At 37.6% G+C, this 20,124-nt stretch overlaps 1 protein-coding gene across 2 annotated transcripts in view; it reads left to right on the forward strand.

Moving 5' to 3' along the window:
- Nucleotides 1-20,124, forward strand: part of ZCCHC14 (zinc finger CCHC-type containing 14) — a 121,841-nt gene that overhangs the window by 84,475 nt on the left and 17,242 nt on the right. For both annotated transcript variants that reach the window (XM_020989207.2, XM_020989208.2), the window contains exon 4: nt 19,092-19,163. In XM_020989207.2, the coding sequence (XP_020844866.1) occupies nt 19,092-19,163 (72 nt within the window). The remainder of the gene's footprint in view (nt 1-19,091; nt 19,164-20,124) is intronic.

Below are 20,124 nucleotides of genomic sequence, written 5' to 3' on the forward strand. Positions count from 1 at the left end.
AAACAAGTGTAATAAGAAGGAAGAGAACAAATATTTATGAAGTGCCTGCTCTGTGCCAAGCACTGTGCTGAGGGCTTTACAAATGTTATCTCTTGATTGTCACAGCAGTCCTGCAAAGTAGGTACTATTATTATCCTCATTTTCTAGTTGAAGAAACTGAGGCAAACAAAGGTTAAGTGACTTGCCCAAGATTACACAGCTTGTAAGTGTCTGAGGCCAGATTGAATCAAGTCTTCTTGACTGAAGGTCCACTATACTGAGTAAGGTGAAAAAGACCTATACCAGAGTAGTGGCAGTGTCAAGAAGAAAGAAGGGGACAAATACAAAAGATGCTACAGAGACAGAAACAAGATTTGGCAACTCACTGGATATGGAAGGTGAGAGAGAGAAATAGAAGATTTACATCTAGGTCAAATGCCTGGGTTATTGGGAACATGATGGTGCCCTCTGTGGTAATGAGGAATTTTGAGAGTGTGAGGGGAAAAATGAGTTCGGTTTTGAATATGTTGAATTTAAGATGTGTGCAGGACATCTAGTTTGAGATGTCCAGTAGTCAATCGGATATGTGAGTCTAGAAGTTAGGAGAGAAATTAGGGGTGGATAAGTAGATCTGAAAATTATTAGCATGGAGATGAAAAATTAATCCATTGGAGCTTGATGAGATCACCAAATGAAATAGTGTATTGGAAGAAGAGAAGATCTACCGTTAGTGGACATGACCTCAATGAATACCCAGCAAAAGAGATTGAAAAGGAACAGGCAAGCATGTAGGAGGAGAACCAGGAGAGCAGTGTCACAGAAATTCAAAGAGAAGAGGATGATCAGGGATGTCAGAGGTTGAAGAAAGTTTAAGAAGGAACAGGATCATGAAAAGGCCGTTGTTTGGTGATTAGGACATTATTGTTAACTTTGGAGAGAGCAATTTCAGTTAAACATGAAATCAGAAGCCAGACTGCAGAGTTTAAAAAAAAAAAAACTATACACACAGAGGGAAGTGGTAGTAGTGCATCAATTGTGGCTGCCTTGTAAGTGTAGTTTAGCTGCAAAAGAGTAGAGAGATATGGGACAATAGCTAGCAAAGGTGGACAGATATGTGAGGGGTTTTTTGAGGATAGGGGAAACATGGGAGACATTTACTCTGTAGAAAGTCCTGAACCAGGTCCCTGTATCTCCCTAGAATAAGGTTGAGGATGTCCAGCTTATTTTAAGAAGTGTGCAGCAATGAAAGGGAAGGAAGTGCTAAAGAATATGGAGGGAAACAAGAGCTTGGAATAGAAGAGAAAAGCTCAACAACCAGAGGAGAAAGCACAAGTAAAAACCTTATACATAAACACATAAATGTAGGGAAGAACATAAAGACAGAAAAATGAGTAAAAACACAGAAGTCTCAGAATATCATTGTACTAGAAGAGTATTATATTTAGAACCAAAAGGAACCTTAGATAAATATGCAACACCTCCTTCTCTCCCATCCCCAACATCCTGGAGTTGACAGCAATAGCAAGAAATAACAGAATGGTTCAAAAGGAGAGGGGGGAAAGCATTAAAATATTTTAGTGCTTTAGGTTTTATAGCAGAATTTTTTTTGAGGGGGAAGGGGGCAAGGCACTTTAGGTTAAGTGACTTGCCCAGCGTCACACAACTAGTACGTGTCAAGTGTCTGGTCTGAGACCAGATTTGAACTCAGGTCCTCCTGACTCAGCTGGTCCTCTATCCACTGTGCTGCCTAGCTGCCCTCTAAAGCAGAACTTTTAACATACGACAAAACTTTAACTTCTAAAGAAGTAGAAGTGCTCTGAAAGTTAAAATTACAGGTTTTAAACACAGAACTATGCAAATGGAAGAAAATTTGGTAAAAGTGAAATAAAAGATAATTATGTTTAAAAGGACACCTGAAGTTTTTATGTGAACTGAGAGTGACCTTGAAGATATGATGTGCCAAAATAACTTAAGGATTATAGTTCTCTTAGAAGAATATGACAATTCAAAAAGTCTAAATACCATACTGCAGAAAGTGTGTGTGTGTGTGTGTGTGTGTGTGTCTGTGTGTCTGTGTGTGTAATTCTCCAGAACATTTAAATAAAGCCAATAGAGCATTTACTAGTGAAATCACAGGTCTTCTTCACCAGGGGGTGTCTGAAACCCCAAGACATGAGGTGATTAAGTGTCACTGTTTCAGTAAATCACAGCACCAGCCAGGAAGGCCTCTCCAAATAAACTAGTGTTGCTCTGAAGTCAGGGGAATTTAAGGAATAAATAGGATAGAAAACTCTAAAAATAAAAACAAATAATAAAGGAATGCAAGTTGAAACTTAATAACATCTATGGAACATGAACCTAATCAAGATTTAAAAGGATGACCTATCCCCCCAAAAAATACTGCATAAGTAAACAGGATATTCTATTTACAAATACCCCAAACAGCAGAAACACAAAAAAAGATAACTAAAATTATCAAGGAAAAAAAATCCTAATTGAATTATCTTATTTTTATTAGACTTTTTTTGGGGGGGGGTTGAATTGATAGGCAAAAAGATCAAAGTGGCCTCATAAAGAGGCTAAAAGTACCTAATAATGAAAGATTTTTAAAGGAACTTGGAAGGAAGAAAGGGATGCTTTAATATACCATGAAGTAAATCTCGTGATTTCCCTACCAATGCAACGTATCTTTTTGTGGGAGGGATAACACAGTGGGAAGTTGAACTGGGGAGTTGCATGTGGGTAGAAGAGACGAAACACAGGAACACTGGAAATATATATCCACTATGTCCATAGGTAAACAGTGGAGGGATAATATGTTCTCTTCAGGAGTGAGAGATCTATTAGAATAGTATAAAAACAGTGGAAGGGAAAGACTGATATAGAAGTGGAATAGTCCTCACCCCAGACAGGGAAAGGAAAGGATACCACTAAACAAAAGCTCTGTAAGGGTAAAAGTGTGTCTTGTAGTAAGAAACAGGGACCTAATGATGAGCTTCGCATAGAGGGCATTTGCACATTATGTTACCACTCACAGAAAGGGTTTACCTTCCAAGATTGCATCCCATCCCAGGAGAAAGAGATACTAGAGTCCCTTTGGGCATTGAGCACCCAGGGTGGTAGGAGGGACATAGAACCAGAGAGAGGATAGCCTGGATTTAGGAATAGAAATTGATCCTGCTAAGGATAAGAGGTAGGATAGAGCCTACTGACTTTGGACACTAGGTACCTCCCCAACATACTATTTTCCAATCAACATTGCTTCTTTCATGAACTGTTAGATCTAAGAGTAAGGCACAGCAGAAAAATGAAAGAATTGTTAAGATTTATACATGAAATAACAGAAATGGGAGAAAGGAAGGAATTAAAATATGGTTCTTAATAAGCTGTAAACCCCATGAGGAGCTCAGAATATAGGAAAGAAAAATAAATGTATATGATCCTTAAATCAGAATAGAATTCAGACTAAAATAGAAGGAAAGAGAAAAATGGGGAGGGCCAAGCAGAGGAAAACTTGGAAATGAGCACAGCAAAATAATGTTCCCTAAAATATGAAGTTGTAGGGGGAAGGGAAGATTTTTAGTCACACTTTTAACTCGGTAGGGAAGGAGAAGGGTCAAAAGAGGAAAAATAGATACACAAGAAAAATAAATTGTTAATTTCTTTTTTATTCATGTAGTAAAGTGAAGGAACTTTGGCTAGGATAGGCTAAACAGGAATGGATTTGAACTTATGGAAATAGACAAGCATCAAAGTATAGGGTAATCAAAACTAGTATAAAATGCTGATTTAAAAGAATAAGGTGGGGCAGCTAGGTGGTGAGTGGTTAGAGCGCCAGCCTTGGAGTCAGGCAGACCTAAATTCAAATCTGACCTCAGATGTTTGATACTTCCTGCCTGTGTGACCCTGGGCAAGTCACTTAACCCCCAATTGCGTCACCAAAAAGGAAAAAAAAAAAGAGGAAGGTGGTAAAAAGCAATACAAAAGTAATAAAAAGAGGAAAACCCAGTCTTAACCATCATAACCTAAGATGTAAGTGTATTCAGCAATCCAATAAAACCAAAGTGGCAAAATATATAAGAAAACAAAGCTAAGCAATCTGCTGTGTACAAGATATAGTCCACAAAAATGTACAAAGTTATATACTCTCCTTAAATGGCAGAGTGAGTGGAAGCAAAACAGCTCACCCCTCCTCCCACGAGCAGTCCAGCAGAAGATTTAAACAAAGACCACCAGGCCAAAAATGTCTACGGCAATATCATTTTGATGGCCTCAGTTTGCATAAAGAGACAATTAGAAGCCTCTGGGTATTAGAGAAGGGATCCAGACAGAAAATCCTTTTCTGGGAGCAAAGCTCACAGAAACCTTCCAGCTTGGGGCCTAGAAGCAAGCCAGAGGAGCCTGAAGCTGTGCACTGGTGGCGAGGAGTTTGGACTATCTCCTAGCCAAAGGTTCCTGAAGTATGCAGCTGTATTACTCTAACATAGAGCTAGAGCTCAGAATCTTTTGTGGTTCAGACAAGAAAGGCAACAATCAGGTTTCCTCCCTGGATCAGAACACTCAAGCGCAGGCTATCCTCCATTGCCCTCTTTGCTACATGAAATGCAAACCACAGTGCAGCACCCTAGCCAGCTACTCCTGAGATCATTGAAGAACATATTATCTAAACCATAAATACTACAGATCAGTACTCCACACAAGCCTACACAGCATTTCTTCTCAAAGTGCATAGAGGCTAGCCCTGAGTCAACACAAGTCCCAATTAGGGAAAATAAGGTTGTAAAAATGAGTAAGCAGAAGAAAATACTGATGATGATGTGATTATATGTGTGTGTATCCATATCTAAATATACATGAACACACATTTTGACATATCCATCTGCATATATATGCATATATAATCTATGTATACGTGTGTATGTTTAACATAGACATACCAGCTAGGGGTGCTCAAGATCTAAACTGCAAGCTTTAGTAGAATTCTTGGTGGGGGAGTAGAAATCAAGCAAGGGTTTTTAAATTATCATAATTGAAATGAGAGCTATAGAGGAAATAATGGGAAGTAATTCAAAGGAAAATAGATTAATAAGAATGCCAAAAACCTTACACAAGTAACATACTCGTTGAGAATTAGATTGGACCAGAAATCAGTGAGTTCATGAGACAAGAAATACTGGAACAAAATCAAAAGACTAAAAATGTATCGGAAAATGTAATGTACTTTAAGGAAAAAGTAATCTAGGAATCAGAAACTACCTGAAAACTTAAAAAGTCTAAAGACGCTGTTTCAGGAAGTCATGCATAAAAATTGCCCAGCCATATAACGTGGCCACCTTCCTACCTTTTCAGCATTTTTTAGACCTTATTCCGTTCAACAACATCTCCAGTCTAGTGATATTGGTCTCCTTGTTATTTGTCACATAAGACACCTCATCTCCTGACCCTGGTCATTTTCACTGGCCTTTTCCCATACCTAGAACCTCTTTCCTTCCTCATCTCTGTCTCCTGGATTCAAGTCTCAGCTTAGTCCTACTTTTTACAAGAAGCCTTTCCTGATCCCCTTTAATGCTAGTGCCTTTCCTCTGTTAATTATTTTCAGTTTATCCTGTATGTATCTCATTTGAACATCACTGTTTTAATGTTGTCTTCCCTTTACACTGTGAGATCCTAAGTGAACAAGAAAGGTCATTTGCTTTTCTTCGTATTTCTGGGACTTAGCACTGTGCTTAGCAGATAGTAAGCACTCAGTAAATGCTTGTTGACTTGACAACAATTAGGCATGTCAGAACTTTTTAGGCAAGGCTATCAAGAAGAAAATTTCCATTTCTATCAGTTGGAGAATGGCTGAATAAGTTGTGGTATATAAATGTAATGGAATACTGTTGTGCTATAAGAAATGATGAACAGGCTGACTTCAGAAAAACCTGGAAAGACTTGTATGGTCTGATGCTGAGTGAGGTGAGCAGAATCAAGAGAATGTTGTACATAATAACAGCCACGTTGTGCGATGACGAATATTAATAAACTTAACCCTTTCCAGCAATACAAGGTTCTAAGACATCTCCAAAGGCTACATGATGGAAAATGCTATCCACATCCAAAGAAAGAACTATGGAGTTTGGATGCAGATCAAAGGATACTATTTGCTATTTTTTTTTCTTCTGTTAAGTTTTGTTTCCTCTTTCTGGTGGCTCCTCCTATTGCTTCTAATTCTTACTTACAACTTCACTAATGTGAAAGTATGTTTAAAAGGAATGTATATGTATAGCCTATATCAGATTGTGCACCGTCTTGGGAAGGTGGTGAGGAGGAAGGGGAAGAAAAATTTTAAACTCAAAAGCATATGGAAGTGATTGTTGATAAGTCAAAATAAATTTATAAATAAATAAATGCAAAAAAAAAGAAAAGAAAATTTCAGTTTCTGAAGACTTTCATTAATGGTCTGGGGGAAGGAAGGAGGAGAAGAGGCAGATCGACAAATGAATTGAGTGTACAATTTAAGAAAACTAGAAAATCAAAATTTAAAATTCCACCTAATTTTAAAACCCCAACTAAATACAAAAATAGAAATTTAAATTCAAAGAATATATTAGCAAAATTGAAAACCTTTGACTTGATAAAACTGGAAACATTTTTGAAAACAGAAAAAATTGATAAGCCATTAGTGTACCAGATTTTTTAAAAGAGAGAAGAAAATTAATATCAAGAATTAAGAAAGAGAATCACAACAGATGAAAAAGAAATACAAGAAGTTATTAGACATTATTTTGCCCAATTATATGCCAACAAAACTAAAAATTTAAGTGAAATTAATGAACAGAAGTGACTTGCCGAGGGTCCCACAGCTAGTAAGTATCTGAGACCAGATTTGAATTTAGGTCTTCCTGATTCCAGGCCCAGTACTCTATTCATTGTGCCACTGAGGTACCCTATAAAAATTTAAATTCAGTCAAATAAGATTTCAAATGTCAGAAAATGAATTATGGGTAGCAATATCAATCCTACCACGTTTTGAGATTATTTTGGCCTTATGGTTATTTTTATAAATTAAATATGAAAAATATAAATTATTTTTTGGGGAAGGGAATAAGCATTTGTTTAAATGCACTATACTAAGGACTTTACAAATATTATCTCATTTAATTCCCACATCAACTTTGGGAGGAAGGTGCTATTATTATCTCCATTTTACAGTTGAAGAAACTGAAGCAGACAGAGGTTTTGCCTTGTCCAGTGGCATATGACTGTTTAGTGTCTGACACCTAATTTGAATTCAGATCTTCCTGAATGCAGACCCAGCCCCCTGTCCACTGGCCTGCATAGATATGTACATGTACGTTAGAGATGTCAAACCCAGGCCTGTAGACTGCTGCCTGAACTAAATGAAAATGTAATTAGAAAATATCTAACAAAATAAATAAAAATACAGCAGAACATAAATAATGTTTATATGTGGTTTTCTAAGCAATGCAGCCTGCAGAGATCCTTCTGTAAAGTTTAGTGGCCCATTTCTATTGGAATTTGACACCACTGCTGTACATTATTTGATCATATGTTTGTTTTCTGGTTTTTCAGGGATAAAAATCCAGAGTCCCTGATGGGTTAAAACTTGAAAGCTAGTTCTTATTTCCCTCTGTGCTTCTAATCACCTCTAGCTTTGATCTGTATCTGAAAACCAAAGATTACTTTTCTCCAAATAAGATTAAAGGTCATTTTGTGTAGTAATATAACATTGTTGTACTTGCAAGTATACTGGATTTTAAAATATACCTTCCACATTATCTTTTTCCAAATCAGGGGCTTGAGAGTTTACTATCTTTTCCATGTTTTGCTTCATTTTCTTTCAAATTTAAAGTACTGCTTTTGTTGTTGTTCAGTTCTATGCAACTCTTCATGACTCCATTTGGATTTTTTTTGCCAAAGATACAGGAGTGCTTTGCCATTTCTTTCTCCAGCTCATTTTACAGATGAGGGAAAGTGAGGCAAAGGGAGTTAAGTGACTTGCTCAGGGCCACACAGGTAGTAAGTGTCTGAGGTCAGATTTGAACTCAGGTCTTTCTGGTGCCAGGCCTGGCACTATTCCCTGTACCACCTAGCTGCCCCAAGTTACTTCTTACCAATTTGAAAAAAAATCAAATCAGTATGTCTGGAAGCAAACGAAAGAATCTTTGGAATGTAAAATTAATATGCATTTGTGCATGTATAAAATGCCTAAATTTCACCATTTTAAGATGTGGCTTTTCTAAAATCACTAGGGAGGAACTAGAATAACTAACTTGTTTTCCTATAGAAAATGGCTTCCATTTCACATTAGAGAAGATGACTAATTAAAAAGAAAATTCAGAAGCAAACCAAAAGGCCTCTTCATTCCATTTAAGCATGTATTAGTGATTTTTCTTCCCAAAGACTATAGAGCTTTATTAACCTTTTAAAAATTAGAGGAATTTAAATGTGAGGTATCTCTCAAACCCAGAATCTTTGATTCCAAGGTCCTCTCTCTGTCCTTAAAAGAGACATCTGCAGTTATATTTATCCTGAAACCAAACTTTTTTTAATAGCCATTTTGATTTCTCTTCTCAAAACAACCATAATTACTCAATATTTTGTCTTGTTAACATAAGGTAATATTAACATAAATTATTATGAACATTAAAGAAAAAAGGACATAATAACTTAAAACAAGACCTTTAGCTTTAATTTTGGCATGAATAGTGCCAAATGAGATGAATTGAGAATCAGGGAAAGGAAGACCTATATTTGGGGTATTCTAGGAGCATCTGGAAGGCATTACTCTTGAAGATTCATTTGTTTTAACCAATGCTCTCCACATACCCACTTGGATCCCATTAAGATTACCATTCACATTTGGTGTGTATTATTTTGGTCACCTTCTAGTTGCTTTCTTCTTAATATAAAGCAAAGAGTAGCTGCCTAAAGGGAATGGGAAATTTAATTGTGGGTAAGGGTAAAGAGGAGAAGAAGGTAAGGGACTACAACTTTGGACAATACAGGAGCAGGTTGAGGCCAAGGGAAGATGGTAGTTAACTACTTAGTATATAGTTGGCTGAAAACCTGGAAGAGCTTCCTGGCTTCCTTGATCTGCTCCAGTCCAGGCACTCTGAGGTGAGGAAACCTGCAATTCAGCAGCTGTTGCCCTTCTTTCCCTTCCCAACATGCTCTACCTCCACCCCTTTTCTGGCTAAACACTGCTGCCTGGTACCTCCACCCCTTTTCTGGCTAAACGCTGCCGCCTGGTACCCTGGGACAATTCTATACTCAGGCTGAATCTGTCTGGACCATGACAACACTACTCGACCTCACTCCTCAATGGTTAACACACTCTCAGCCCATCATTCTCCCCCCACCCCAGGGATCCTGAACCCATGGCTACCATTGTGCAAACCCCAGCTAAAGGTAGTGAGAATAGGGATAATAGAGTGGGAAATCTGCTAGACAAGACAGGATGGATTACTTTTGCACATAGACAAGTTTGCCTTGACAAAGAAAAAGTCTGCCTCTTCTTGTAAGACAGGAATTGAGGAGAAAGTTGTGGAAGGCATCTGATTGATGTAAGGTTTCTGTCTTGGTTCTCCTGACCATCTGACCTTTCTCAGTCTACCTTGCTGGATCTTCATCCAGATGACAACCCACTAACTGTAGATGTCCCTCAGTGCTCTGTTCTGGGAACCCTTCTCTTTTTCATCTATACTGTTTCACTTCATCTTTGCTTGAATCCCTACTCAAGTAATTCTCAGATCTGTTTGTCTAACCCTAATGTCTCTCCTGACCTCCACACTCAGATTTTCAACTGCCTATAAGATTTCTCAGGCTGGATGTCCTATGGACATCTTAAATTCAACATGTTCTTTCCTTCCAAATCTTCTCCTCTTAACTTCACCATCCTTTCAGTCGCCCAAGCTTGCAACCTGGGTGTTAACTCTCAACTCTTCACCCCGTCTAACTCCATATTTAATCATTGGCCAGGTTCTGTCATTTCTTCTTTGGTTAACATGACTCCTTCCTACTTTTCCTGTCTTTTCTTTTCTTTTCTTTTCTTTTCTTTTCTTTTCTTTTCTTTTCTTTTCTTTTCTTTTCTTTTCTTTTCTTTTCTTTTGACAGGTTACATTGCCTTTATTTTTATTTATTTAGTTATTTTTGTTGCATTTTGAGTTGAGTTGTCTTTCCACCTCCTTGCCAACGCCACATTAGAGAAGGCCAACATTTGATATAGATATATATGTGTAACTATACAATATTTATTTCCATATATCAGTTCTTTCTGTGGAGGTGAATAGCATTTTCCTTCATAAGTCCTTTGTAGTTGATTTGAATGATGATATTACTCAGAATAGTTTAGTCATTCACAGTTACTCTTTGAACAATATTGCTGTTACTTCGTACAGTGTTCTCTTAGTTGTTTGTTTCACTCTTCGTTATTTCATGAAAGTCTTCCCATGTTTTTCTAAAACCAACCTGCTTGTCATTTCTCTTTTTTTCCTTCTTACAAACATTTATTACCTGTGCTTCCCACTACCTGATCCATTGAACACTTACAAAAATAAAAAAAAGAAAACTCATGACAAATATGAGACTAGCCCAGCAAAACAAATTCTCTTATTGCTTTTGTCCAAACATGTAAGTCTCATTTTTCATTTTACTTCGATCACATCCCTGGAAGGTCTTTGGTGATATGTTCATCTCCAGTCTTTTGTACTAATAATTTATTATTGAATTTATGAGAGATCTGAAGTCATTTTTCTTTACAATGTTGCTATCATATAAATCTAGTTTTGTTCACTTCACTCTGTATCAGTTCACAAAAGTCTTACCAGTTTTCCCTGAAACAGTCTATTTTGTCATTTCTTATTGCACTTATAGTAATGCAGATAATATTCTATCCTATTCATATACTACAGTCTGTTTAACCGTAATAGGTGGCTGCTTGTCATTTCTTAAAGCGCAGTAGTATTCCATCACAATCATATACCACAACAAAGTTTAAAAAAATTAAAACCTTTCAAAAAATGCCTTTCCAGTCTTTTAAACCACTCTCCTCAACCTCCCCACTTTGCCTGTGCCGTAGTCTCCTTGCTGTTTCTTGCATAGAACGTTCATATCTCCTCATTCCAGGCATTTTTTGCTGGCTGTCACCTGGCTTCCTGAAAATTTCAGCTTAAGTTTTACCTTCTACAAGAAGCCTTCTCTAGGCCACAATCTTGGTGCCTTCCCTTTGAATTCATTTCCAGATTATTCTGTATCTATCTTGCTTATATATTTGTAAATTGTCTTCCTCATTAGTTTGTGATCTCTTTGAGGGCCAGGGACTGTTTGTTGGTTTTGCTTTTCTTTGTATCCCCAGTGTACAGTATCTGACCCACAGTAGGTGCCTAATACATGCTTGCTGAATTGACTGGTAGCAAGAGCCACCTTTGGCAGATTGATTGTATTTGTCTACCGTGAAGTAGATGATGTTTTAAAGATGAGTTAATGAAAAACCGGTAGTTTCAAGCAACACTAATTTCCATCCTTAGGTTATAGTGGCTAGATCAAGAAAAGTGCTGCCAATTCTGTGGGCCAGTGGAGGAATAGTGACAAAGTCTGGCATGCAGGAGAGAAATCATAAAGAAAGATTTTTCATTTATGTCCCAGAACAGAAAATTATCACTACATCCATCTCCACCAAGTCCCACTCTTGTACCTCTTAGAGCCTGAGAGTTAAAGGCCAGAGTTCTAAGAACTGGAAAAGAAGAGGGGTTCTTAATCTTGGACCACTGTGGCAATCTCATTAGTCCTATTAGTGACCCCTTCTCAGAATAGTGTTTTTGAAATGGATAAAATAAAACATATAGGATTATGAATCAAAACCATTATATTGAAATACAGTTGTCGTTGTTGTTGTTGTTGTTTTAAAACAAGTTCACAGACCCCAGGTTAAGTAACCCTAGGATCAAGTCTAGCTAAGTACAATGGGCCTACAAGATAACTTAAATTTTTACCTCAGCGATTCTCAATACTGCCCTAAAATTATGAGAGGTTATGATCTACCTCAGTGGAGAGAATATCCACACCAACAAAATTAAACCAGCTATCAATTGAAGTGTTAAAGTATCTGTTAATAGGCTTAGGATGTAATGGATAGCTGTGAATTAGATCATTCTGGAAAGCAATTTGAAATTATGCAAATGAAGTGACTAAACTAGCCATACTTTTTGACTCAAAGAACCCATTGCTGCCCATTCTAAGAAGGTCATTAATGAAAAGAGAGGCAAAATATTTATAGCAGCACTTTGTGGTAGTAAAGAACTAGAAACAAAGTAGATCCCCATTGATTGGGAGATGACTAAACAAACTGATTTTTTTGTTCTATCATTTTTCTATCATGCCCAACTCTTCGTGAACCCATTTGGGGTTTTTCTTGACAAAGATATTGTAATGATTTGCCATTACCAGCTCATTTTACAGGTGAGGAAAGTGAGGCAAACAGGGTTAAATGACTTGCCCAGGGTCACACAGCTAGTGTCTCAAACTGGATTTGAATTCACAAAGATGAGTCTTCTGACTCCAGGCTGGCACTCTACCCATTCAACCATCTAGCTGCCCAAACAAACTGTGGGACTTGAATGTAATAGGAAATTACTTGTGCTATAAGAAACAATGAGGGTGATGACAGAGAAGCCTAGAAAGACTTACCAGGAAGGATGCAAATTGAAATATGGAGAGCCAGAAACAAAATATACAATAACTATAATAAGGTAAATAGAAAGAACGAAAAAAAAAACAATTGAAACAATCAGTTTATTGGTTTTACTGATTTTTTTTCTCTTTTTTTCTTTTTAAGCAAGAGTTTTTATTATAAGAGATACTAGAGGGGAGAGGGAGTGGCACAAGGGGCAATCTAGTCAATGAAAAACAAAATATATCAATGAAAATCCTTTTATAAAAAAGATTAAATGGACAGATTGGGTTATTCATTTATTCAATCAATAGGGACTTGCATGTTTGCTGCTGTGGATAGAAAAATAGGAGTAATACTGTATCCTGTTCTGAAGGCACTTATACTTCAAAGAAGTAAACAGATAGGAGAGAGTGAGATTAATGCAATGCAAGGAAAAATTATAATGAAAAATTTGCAGAAGTTAAGGAGTTCAGAGAGTTCAGGTAAAGAATTGATAAGGAGTTTTTACATGAATTGGGCCTCAAAGAATTGTAGCAGTATGGATTTACCATTAATACAATGTAGCTGATCTATAGATTTGTTGGATTACATCTTATGTGTCAGCTATAGAGAGGGTGTCAGAAAAACCTTTTTTGAAAAATCAAGTATGAGTCAATGTTCAAGATGAAATATGTTTTATTACCATCTTTCCATCCAAGTCTTTACCATTCCTTCTTGATCTCTTTCACTAATTCATCTCCATCTTCTTATCCCCTAATGTTGGGTATTTCCCAAGGTACTCTCTTTGGCCCTCTTTTCTCTGTTTTCTGAATCTTGACAGTCTCATTCACTCCTGTGGTTTCAGTTATTACCTCTATGCAGAGCCTGCAGCAAGGTGGACCTCAGTAGTGGAATTGGAGTGGGCAGAGATCTAGGTTCAAACTCTGCCTCTGATACTATTTTTGTGACTTTATTGTGTAAGGTTATTTCAGTAGTACTTAACTAAAAGGTGTTGTGAAGACCAAATGAAATAATATATAGCAAGTGTTTTGCAAACCTTAATGAGCTGTTGAAACTATTATTTCAGGAACTTTCAAATGCCATATGAGATTCAGTCAATCAGTTAATAAACATTTATTAAGCATCATGTGCCAGGCACTGTGCTAAACGCTGGGATGTACAAAAAGAGGCAAAAGATAGTTCCTGTCCTCAAGGAGCTTACAATCTAATGAGGGAGACAACTTGCAAACAAATATATGCAAAGCAAGATCTGTACAGGATAAGTAAGAAATAATTAACTGAGGGGAAGGCACTAGAATTAAGAGGGTTTGGGAAAGGCTTCCTATGCAAGGTGAGATTTTAGTTAGGACTTAAAAGCCAAGAAGATTGATAGTCAGAACATAGGAAAGAAGGCATTCCAGGAATGGGGGACAGCCAGAGAGAATTCCCAGAGCCAAGAGAAGGAGTATCTTATTGATGCAACAACAGAGGGCCAGATCAAAGCATATGTGTTGGGGCTTAAGGTGTAAGAAAGGTGGAAAGGTAGGAACAGGCTAGGTTATGAAGGACTTTGAATGCCAAACAGAAAAATTTATATTTGTTCCTGCAGGTAATAGAAAGCCACTGGAGTTTATTGAGTAGGGGGGAGGGAAATGGCATAACTGGACCTGCATTTTAGGAAAATCATTTTGGTGGCTGAATGGAGGATGGATTGGAGTAGGGAGATACATCAGTAGGCTCTTGTAATAAACAAGGCATAAAGTGATGAGGACCTGCACAAGAGAGGTGGCAATGTCAGAGGAGAGAAGAGGGCATATTCAAGAGATGTTACGAAGGTGAGATCAACAGACCTTGGCAACAGCCTAGATATGGAGTTGGGGGTGAAGATGGGGTGAGAGATAGTGAGGAATACAGGATGACCCCTAGGTTGTGAGCCTGAGGGACTAGGAGGATGCTGTTGCCCTCTACAAAAATAGAGAAGGTGGGAGGGGCAGATAATAAAGATAATAAGTTCTTTGGACCTCGAGATGTCTGAAAGGCAGCTGGAGATGCAAGATTTGGGGTCAGCAGAGAAACTGGGGCAGGATAGGTAGATTTGAATTCCACAAGAACTGATGAACTCACTAAGTGAGGTTGCATAGAGGGAGAAGACAAGAAGGGCCCAGGAAAGAATCCTAAGGGATACCTGTAGTTAGAGTATGTGATCTGGAGGAGGATCCAGCAAAGGAAACAGAGAAGTAAGAGAAAAATCAAGCAAGAGTGGTACCCTGAAAACCTAGAGAGGAGGGAGTATCAGGGAGGAGCTAGTGATCAGTAGTGTCAAGGAGAATGAGGACTGAGAAAAGGCCATTTGATTTAGCAGCTGAGAGATCATTAGTAACTTTGGAAAAAACAGTTTCAGTGGAATGACAAGGTCGGGAGCCAGATTGTAAAGGGTTAAGAAGAGAGTGAGAGGAGAGAAAGTGGGGGCAACTATTTTAGATGGACTTTTTGAGGAGTTTAGCTACAAAGGGCAAAAGACACATAGGACAATAGTTAGCATGAATGGAAGATCAAGTGATGTTTGGGTTTTTTTTTTTTTACAGAATAGGAGAGCCATGAACAAGGTTGTAGGGAATGAGCCAATAGATAGCTAGATTGAAAATAAGCAAAAGAGTGGGCATGACAGAGAAGTCGAGATGGAGTAGGATCACTTGAACAAATTAGAGTGGTTAGCTCTAGTGAGGAGCAAGGCCACTTCATCAGGTGAGATACAGGGTTGAAGGAGGAGAAAGTGGCAGAGGCATCTGAATGATAGGAGATGGAGGAAAGAGAAGAGGGAGCTCCTGGTAAATGGCCTCAATTGTTTTTTGTTTTTCTGTAAAATACAAGGCAGCATTCTCAGTTGGGACGTGGGGAGCCACAGGAAGCTTGAGGGGAGGGATAAAAACGTCATCTAGCTTCCTGTTGGATTTTTTGGATGTCCCACTGGTACCTCAAACTCAATATGCCAAAACTCAACTCATCAATTTTCCCCCACCTAAATCTTCCCTGCCCTTCAGCTTGCCTATTTCTGCTGATGATATTACCATCTTTCCAGTCACCTTTGGAATCATCTTTGATTCTTTTTTTCCTCTCCTCCCATATCCAATCAATGACAAATGTTGTCCATTTATTTCTCATCTTTGTTATTGTAATATTCTCCCAAGTGCTTTTCCTACCACCATTTTCTCCCCTCACAATTACATTATTTTTTACATAGCTGCTAAAGAATTCTTCGTAATGAACAGATCTGATCAATTTTTCCCCTCCTCAAAAAATAGCTATCTTTTCATTCTTATTATCTCTTGACGTTTTCCTCAGGTACTCCAGAGCTTAGTCTTTATTATTTTCAATAAAATGTATTTTTAACATCTACAAGTGGTATTACAAGAACAGCTAATAGAAAAAAATATTTTATGATACAGTCTAAATATGGAAAGGCTCTTCACCAGGTTGGCTACCAGGGTGAACATAAAGGCAAGACATGAAAATAGCATCACTATTCGTTATTTCCTAGTTTTGACACCATCAGAATAAGAGAATGAGAAAAGCGTTTGAATGCTGAGACCAGCTGGAAGCAGCACAGAAGAAAACATAAGACTGTCAGGCGAGAATAAATGAGAGCAAAGTATATGACCAGATGGGGAAGGCTTTGGCTTTGATCACTGGGTTCATCACCTGAAGTGGGGTCAGCAGGTAGTCTTGAGCCAAACTTTTTGAAAACAAAACAAGAAAAAGAAGGGCCCTTCTTGGTTAGCTAGTTGTGCTGGTCAGTGGCTCTTCTAAGGAAAGAGAGCTTTCGTCTTTTTACAGGGGCAGCCCAACAATTAATAGATTCCCTGTAGCAGTCACTGGTGCCCATGTAGCTACTTTGAGGCCACTAGAGAGGTCAACCACAGTAAGCTGGCATATGGACTGCAGTGGTGTAGTGAAAAGAGCATTGACCTTAGTATCAAGTTCTAGGTTCTAATCCTGGCCTTGGGCAAGTTGCTCAGTTTCTGCATCTCCGAAGAGATGAGTGTTTCCTTGGATTCGATACCTTTTACCTCTAGCATGCTGTGATTCTCTGTCTTCTACTTTCACTTGAACTCTCTCTTTCCCCTAGCTTTTGATATCACCGAGTGGCCCACTGAGCTGAAGACAGACAGCCATGAAAGGCTGTCACTAGGCCAGATATCAGGGGGCCCATGCCCCTTTAATCCTGTATGATCATCAGAAAGCCCTAGGATGGATTTAAGTAGTTAGGAATGGTTAATGTGGCTGGATTCAGACCCAGAGGAGGGCATTGTTTGCCAAAACTGGTTTTATGGTTTCCATAAATTGAAATTCTAGAAACTAAAATAACAGCTGTGTCTTGCAATGAGAGAAAAGTAAATCTCAGACAAATGATTTAGACTAGTCTAGCTTGTTTATTTGAAACTGCGTAGTTGTTGGTGAAGGCAGATAGCCATCTACCTAAACACAAAATATCTATGCTGTTCTTTATTGTTTGGAAATTGGATTTTGTGTTATAATTCTTTTAGTGTGTTCTCATGTATTAACATGTGAGGACAGGAAGACACTAAAATTAGAAATTGCTTAGTTTTTTGTCATAGTATAAGCGTTATTGGAATAGCAGACTTTTCAGTTTTTAAATGTACATATTTTTTTAAAAAACATACTATTATCAATGCTTTTGGCAGAGCATTTTAAGGATTGGAAAGTTTTTCCATATATATCCACAGTTATCATTGATAATTTATATGGGAAATGTGCTTTCTCTGCCCCCCCCAACAATTCTTGCTTTGATGCCAGTATAATTTTAAATATTTAAGACCAAAAAACAAAAAACTTAGGTTTGATGTTATCAAATTAGAATAAATATAATTTGGGTGGGAAGAATACATTTTAAGACAGGGATAAAAATTAGCATAACTGTCATCAGTACTATCTTTTGTAGCTTCTGGTGTAATGAAATTCTATGACAAACTACACATTAATGAGGAGCCATGGAGTAAAATGTGTCTGATATTTTACATAGTAGCAAATAAGGGAGAATGAACTTAGGATAAGGATACATTTAAAATAGAAAATTCTGTGTTTACTCCTAGTTGGCTAGAACATGGAATAATTCTTTATGAGGATAACTGCCCCTTACAAGGTTTGCTATACTGCTATAATAGGGTATAAAGTCTGCAAATCATTAACTTAACAATGACTGTATCTAAAGATATAGTTGAAGTGAAAATGAGTGAAAGTTTTAGTAAGTTTGAACAATTTACTGGTACCTACCCCTTTGTGAGGCAGTTTTCAGAAAAGGATCTCAAATTCCTCAAAAATTGCAATGAAATTATAAATCTACTCCTACCTCCAGGATCAAATATAAAGTTCTCTTTTTGGCTTTTAATACCATTCATAACCTGTCCTCCACCCCCTGCCTTTCTAGTCTTCTTATACTTTACTTCCTCCACATACTCTGAGATACAGTAGCACTGGTCTCCTGACTATTCCTCCCACATGACACCATCTCCTGACTCTCCCTGCATTTTCACTGGCTAATAAACCCATGCCTGGAACTCTGTTCCTCCTCATCTCTATCTCCTGGCTTCACTACTTCCTTCAGATCTCAACTAAGATGCCACCTTCTGTAACAAGCCTTTTCCAATTCTCCTAAATGCTAGTTACTTCCCTCTAAGATTATCTCCAATGTATGCTGTTTATATCTTGTTTTAAGTAGTTGTTTCCATCTTGTTTCATAAGGACTGTGAGCATTTTGAGAGTTGCTGCTGTTTGGTTGATTAGTTGTGTCTGACTCTGTAACTCCATTTGGGGTTTTCTTGGCAAAGATACTAGAGTGATGTGCCATTTCCTTCTCTAGCTCATTTTACAGATGAGAAAACTGAGGCAAACAGGGATAAGTGACTTGTCCAGGGTCACAGAGCTAGCAAATGCCTGAGACCAGATTTGAACTCAGGCCCTCCTGACTCCACAGCTGGTACTCTATCCACTATACTACCTAGCTGCTCTCTTTGAAGTAAAGACTGGGGTTTTTTTGCCTTTATTTTCATCCTCCAAAGCTTTAGCACTGTGCCTGGCACGTAGTGGGCACTTAATAAATGTATCTCAGCTTGACTTTTGTTCATACCTATTGCATTGTATATACCCAACCGTCTAAGTTTCACCTATTATGACACTATTATGTATGTATAGAAATTGTTGGAATTGACAATAACTATGAAAATATTAAGGAGCAGAGTTTAGGCTCAAAACTTGAGTAATATGGTGCTTTTGAACTAAAGTACGAAGACTAGCTTTTATAAATTTTGATTTTTTTGATGCTTTTTTAAGATAAAGATGTGTCATCTAAGTAGTATGTGGTGTGTAACAGACTTAGTACATGCTACACCTGTGCTAGCTAATTTATGGCTATATAATTAAACATGTTTGGTTTTTTTAGGTCTTGTGGTCTGATTCTTCAATAACATCACTAACCAAATCTTCCACTGAAGTGACTGAATTTATTTCAAAGGTAAGGTAGCTCCAGAAAGGTTCTCTTCATTTGTGTCATGGGATTTTTAAGCATTATACTTCCAAGATTGGTATATTTTTAGTGGAATAAATTTTGTCCCCAAGAAATGAAGGAATAAAATCAAAATGCTACTCCAAAAGGGATATGTAGCGTTAATGTGTGTAGCATGGATGTTATTGCTATGTATTACCTTGCTTCTGTATTGTGTATTAAGAACAAAACTTAAAGGTAAGTGGCAGTAATGGCTGTGCTGCAGCTACCATATAACATTTCAGTCCATCTTTGAAGTGCCTATTTTATGGAATGAATATAATGACAAAAAGTAAATAGAAAATTAATCCTATTTCCTAAATGATTTTAAGACAGGAATAGAAATTAGGATTCTGGTCATCACAGACACTCTTTTTCAACCCAAAAGACAAGTCTACACATGGAGATCCTCAGATGGTCAATATCAAAATCAAATTGATTATGTATACTTTGCAGCCAAAGGGTGGAGAAGCTCTATATAGTCAGTTAAAACAAGACCTGGAGCTGACTGTGGCTCAGATCATGAGCTTCTTATAGCAAGATTCCGACTTAAATTGAAGATCATAGGGAAAACCATCATACTGTACAAGTATGACCTAAATAACATCCCTTAAGAATATGAAGTGGAGGTGACAAATAGATTTATGGGATTAGATCTGGTAGATAGAATTCTTGAAGAACTATGGACAGAGGTTCACAGTATTATACAGGAGGCAACAACAAAAAACATCCCAAAGAAAAAGAGAGCAGGAAAGTAAAATGGCTGTCTGATGAGGCATTACAAATAGCTGAGGAAATAAGGAAAAGATAGACCCAGCTGAATGCAGAATTCCAGAGAAGAGCAAGGAAAGGTAAGAAGGTTTTCTTAAATGAGCAATGCAAAGAAACAATGTAATAAAATGGGAAAGACAAGAAATCTCTTCAAGAAAAT

This window comes from Phascolarctos cinereus, unplaced genomic scaffold (assembly GCF_003287225.1).
Source record: "Phascolarctos cinereus isolate Bilbo 61053 unplaced genomic scaffold, phaCin_HiC Scaffold_2;HRSCAF=192, whole genome shotgun sequence".
NCBI lineage: Eukaryota > Metazoa > Chordata > Mammalia > Diprotodontia > Phascolarctidae > Phascolarctos > Phascolarctos cinereus.